The following is a 4,818-nucleotide window of genomic DNA, read 5'->3' as shown; positions in this document are numbered from 1 at the left end:
GGCTAAAATGTATGAAAACCAATCCAATTTTGACGTCATTCCTCACAATCCTCCATTGTTTCAATCAAAGACGGATCTATGGGGTGACTGGGAGTGGCCGTGGTCCCCCCAAATTACAAGAAAAAAAGAAAAGTTTTAAGGCAAAAGAAAAACAAAAATTAAGGTATTTTTTGTCAATTAATCCCTCTCCAAAATTTTTTTGGCCCTTACTCCCTCCCCAAATTGAAAGTTGGATCCGTCCCTTGTTTCATTCTCATTCCTTGGAATATTTAGGATTGGGTTAATCATAACCCTTCCCTTAATAAAACCATCAACAAATGTATTTACGTAGGTATGTAAGATCTCACTTTCTACTAATTTGGGCATGAAAAATAGTTTTACAAAAGCATTTCAAAAGTTCCAAAAGTTTTGAATTTCTTTGAAGCATCTTCATTCTTCATCTTTCAAAAACCTACCTTAGCTATTTGATCAAAGCTTTCACCTAGCTATTGCAGGGGATCATTTCCTTCCTCTATTGATGGTGACTCTTTATTCATCGGCACCCATTTTTGGAAAGAAGAGCATTTCATTTGAAATTGTTTGAAATGTACGTATATATGGTTTGTATACAGATTTTTTTTTTTTGGGTTTCTGAAGCTTGAAGAGATGTATGGTTTGTATCTTTATTTTGTTCTTCATTTGAAATTGTTTAAAAGCCATAGTTTTAGAATTTCTAGATCCTTCCAATCGATTAATCTAAGACTAATTTCAAAAACCAATTAATAATTTTACCTTAGCTATTTCATATATATTTTGAAAAAAAAATTCACCTATTGCTAAAAGGTGATTCGTTCCTCTACAGAGGATGACTTCGTTTGGAGGTAATATATAAGAATAATTGTGCTTTTGCAAAAAGAGAATGAAAGAAAAGTGAGAGAGAGTTTCCTTCTAACATTCACAAGGAAGTATTTTTCCCATTTTAGATTCCTTAATTGCCAGATAAGTACCGTAATATTCTTATGATCATAGAAGGAAAACAACCATGCATCATTGATCTGCTGCTAATGCTTGAAAAATCATTTGGGTTGATGATTCCCTATTTAATATCTTCAATATACCATTCTTCGTGACCGATGAGAACTCTCAACTTTGGAATTTCTTCATGAAGATTGAAGTTTTGATGACTGTGAATTAAGATATGTTTCATCTTTAACTCCTTGATCTTCGATTTTTTGTAGAAAAATTTTAGTTACATCATAAGGTTGATTTGATTTAATTAAAATTTGATAAAATTTGTGATTTCCAAACACCATTGTGTTTATTAAGGTTGATTTGATAAGATAACTAGTTATTTTTTATGATAAAAAAAATTCAACCAAATGATATTTAGCTAACTATATATTCAGATTACATTACAAAATGGCTATATATGAATAAATTAAAGTTTCCTAATAATTGTTTTGACATAAGAAAATATTAAATTGGAAAAGTGTAAACTTAAAACCCTTTATTTTGGGGAAAATTTCAATACCAGCTCAAGAAGAATGATACTAGTATAGCTATTCGATCTATGATTCAGTGGAAATTAGGGATACAAATGAACCAGATTGATGATGAACAGTTTGAGCTCAATTTCAATAAACTTTACTTGAGTTTGGTTCATTTATTAAAGAATTGGCCTTGAACAAAAATTTGGGTTCGTTTAATTAGTAAATGAGCCAAATTTAAATATTAACTCAACTTAACTTATATAACTTCATTTATTTATTTATTTTGTATTTTTTGTTAAGAAAACTTTGTATCGAGAATATATAAAAGTAATTAAAAAAATAAGGCCAAACATCATTTTAATGTAATAGACATAACTTTTTTTTGAATGAATGATTAAGCATTTCATATCATGACAACCTATACCAAATCCTCTTCAGCAATGTAGCTAAAGACACCGACACTATACAAGTATCAACCCCATCCTATACCAATCCAATCAAGACAAGACAAGACAAAAATAAATAAAAAAAATAAAAAATAAAAAGGTTGTTTCTATATTCCACTCACAACAAAGAATCCTATTCTCAGTATTAATTACATTGAAACTTACCTTTAAAAATAATATGCCCTTTAACATCGATCCCAAATAATTCTTTGAATCACTTGTTCTTCTGTTTTAGGAGAACCCTCATGTCATCTCATTTTTCTTCATAGATTATAAATTGAGGCACCAAAAGTATTAGAACATGTTTGAGATTGCGTTATAGAGCTTAAAAATTAGTTCTAATACCTAAAAAGTTGTGCCAAACAAAAGCTGATCTGGTAAAAAATTTCAAAAGTATTTCTTTAACTTTTTTACTTTAAAAATGATCAAAACGCACTTTTGGCAAAAAACTTAAAAATAAAATGTTTGCCATAAAACGTTGTTTGACTTAAAAGCTCTATTTCTCAAATACAATCCTAAATATGCTCTTAAGGCTCTTCCTAAACATTAATGATACCCTTCCAACATATCAGCATCCCATGAGATAGGAATACTATCTACCTTGCACATCTTCTTCACAATAAGCCAAACACGTTTACTATACCCGCCTGCTGGTCCAAGTGCAATTTGGGTTGCATGGGTTAATTAATTAAGCTGAATTTATTGAGGGGCCGTCGTTTTTGGCATGTCAAAATATTGTAAGTTTTGATATATGGTTGCATATATATATATAATCATATATGACTTATTGCTAATATAAGGTTTGCCAATTTAATTTTTATAAATGTATAAATAAAAATTTATTTATTTAATTAATTCAAATTAATCTTGCTGATGATAAGTTCAAATTCGACTCGAACTATAATAAAATTAAATCAAAGAAGCTTAAACATTTAATATTTGAGTAGCTTACAATTATCTCAGTCATAGTAATAGAGCATATATAGAACTCTATGCATTGAAGCACACATGTACTCTCTGCTCAGAATAAGAAAAAGAAAAAAATGGCACACACTCTCCACATATGCTGAAACAATATATATGTAACACACAAAATGAAAACAACTCGTAAAACCTCTGAAGATAGTGATCAGGATATCACAATTACTCACAAGCCAAACATGACAACTAGAAAATTTAGATACAATGCACCCCCAACAAACGCTAATTAAATACACATATCAATGCTTCATTCCCTTTTTATCACAAAAGGTCGAAGAAAACCCCAGAATTGGTAAAGCATGACAACCAGTGCAACTGTTGTTGCAGTGCCTCTCCAAAAATCACGATAAAACTCACTTTTCATGGTTGCCATGATGCGGTTGACATGGTTATCACTGTAATCATTAATCTCTTTACCTAGAATGGAGTAACATGATTTATTTACCACAATCTCAAGGCAAAGACTGTTAATTACTTTTGCCACCGCTTCATTGCTACCGATATTGTTAACAATGATCTTTTTTTGAACGAGCAAATCCACATCTTTGTCAGCATCGATTAGATAGTCCAATAGCTCAACATAATTGTAGATGTAAGAATTAAGTGGATAACGACATTGCTCCAAGGCCATGAGGTTTCGAAAAAGATCTTCAGTATTGCTGTCAACCAGAAGTGGGGGGATTTCCAAGATAGATTGCATTTTTTCCATCCATGGAAACGGCTTTTTCAAGCATGGTAAACAAGCCAAGAGCCATGACAAATTGAAGCATGGAAAGTGTTCCAAGCACTTATTCCTACATAATTTTATGTCAAGCAATCTTCTTTCTTTAACTGCTTTGAATTTCAATCCTGCATCATCAAGCCTTGTGGCACATATTCTACTATCCAAATCTTGTTTAAGTTTCATAGTCAGGCCTGGTACTGAACAGAACACATGTCTTATCAAATCTGTGAAGTTTTTTACTTCCTTTCTGTTGAAATTTTCTGGCAGCTGCGTATCAATACGATTACTAATAGTGAAAACATAAAAGTAATTAAGGGAAAGCTCCAGAAAAGTAACCTCTTTGTTCTTGCCTCCTTTTTGTGCTTTATGATATTCGGGACCGGTAAACTTAAATAATTTCTTGAGAATGAAAAAAGGAAGCTGATTCTCAAGTAATATCAAGTCAAGTCGAATACCATTTGCCAGCCATGGATTCTTTATAACGTAATCATCTTCATCATTTTCGCCATTTTCCGGCTGCCAAGGTTTGGTCCTCCGGAAGAGCTCAATTATAAAGATGGCATCCAATAGAATCATTTTTGCAAAATGATTACTACTTATGTGTGTAAAGTCTTCTGAATAGCAATGACGGATTTTTTCTTCTTTGTTTTGAATGATCTTTAGAAGATCCTCCTTGCTCTTCCCGGTTTGATCCAAGAAATCTTTCAAATATCTCAATTTTTGCATTTCCATGTCCTTCAATTCTTCTCGGCAGTGATGAAAAGGACCTATTGAAACTAACTTTGGGGTGTAGGCTTCTTCATTTACTTTGCGCAGTTTCTTTGGAACCCGATAGATACAGCATTCTGGCCACTCTGCAGGTGGCATTAATGGTGGAATGTTAATGCCAAATTCCTCACATTCCTCGCATTCAGCTTCCTCTCCAATGGAAATTATGGAATCACTAGCGGCCATCTTTTCCATCCCTCAATTTTGTTTAGCCTAGTGAGAAATAAGCAACAATCATTGGCAATATTAATAGGCAGCAATATTAGCATATATCCATTTCTATATATCGTTGGATATATCCATTTCTAACAAAATTACATGTCAATTCCAGTCATAGTGTTGAAATTAATAAATAAATAAATATTAAGAAAAAAGAAAAGTATCTGCAATAATTTAATTTGATATCTAAAGCAATATTTATATTATATTT

General features: G+C 31.8%; 1 protein-coding gene across 1 annotated transcript; it reads right to left on the bottom strand.

Annotated features, from left to right (window-relative positions):
- Positions 1-3,143: 3,143 nt before the first annotated feature.
- LOC132172415 (UPF0481 protein At3g47200-like) lies at positions 3,144-4,583 on the bottom strand. The gene has a single exon (XM_059583916.2). It carries the CDS (start codon positions 4,581-4,583, stop codon positions 3,144-3,146), a length of 1,440 nt encoding a protein of 479 aa, XP_059439899.2.
- Between the last annotated feature and the right edge of the window lie 235 nt (positions 4,584-4,818).

Source organism: Corylus avellana, chromosome 2 (genome assembly GCF_965113065.1).
Source record: "Corylus avellana chromosome 2, dhCorAvel1.hap1.2, whole genome shotgun sequence".
Lineage (NCBI taxonomy): Eukaryota > Viridiplantae > Streptophyta > Magnoliopsida > Fagales > Betulaceae > Corylus > Corylus avellana.
Note: the sequence above shows the minus strand (reverse complement) of the source record. Positions and strands in the feature narration are given on the sequence as shown.

Coding starts and splice junctions, on each gene's coding strand:
- LOC132172415 (XM_059583916.2), bottom strand. CDS start 4,583: ATGGAAAAGATGGCCGCTAGTGATTCCATAATTTCCATTGGAGAGGAA.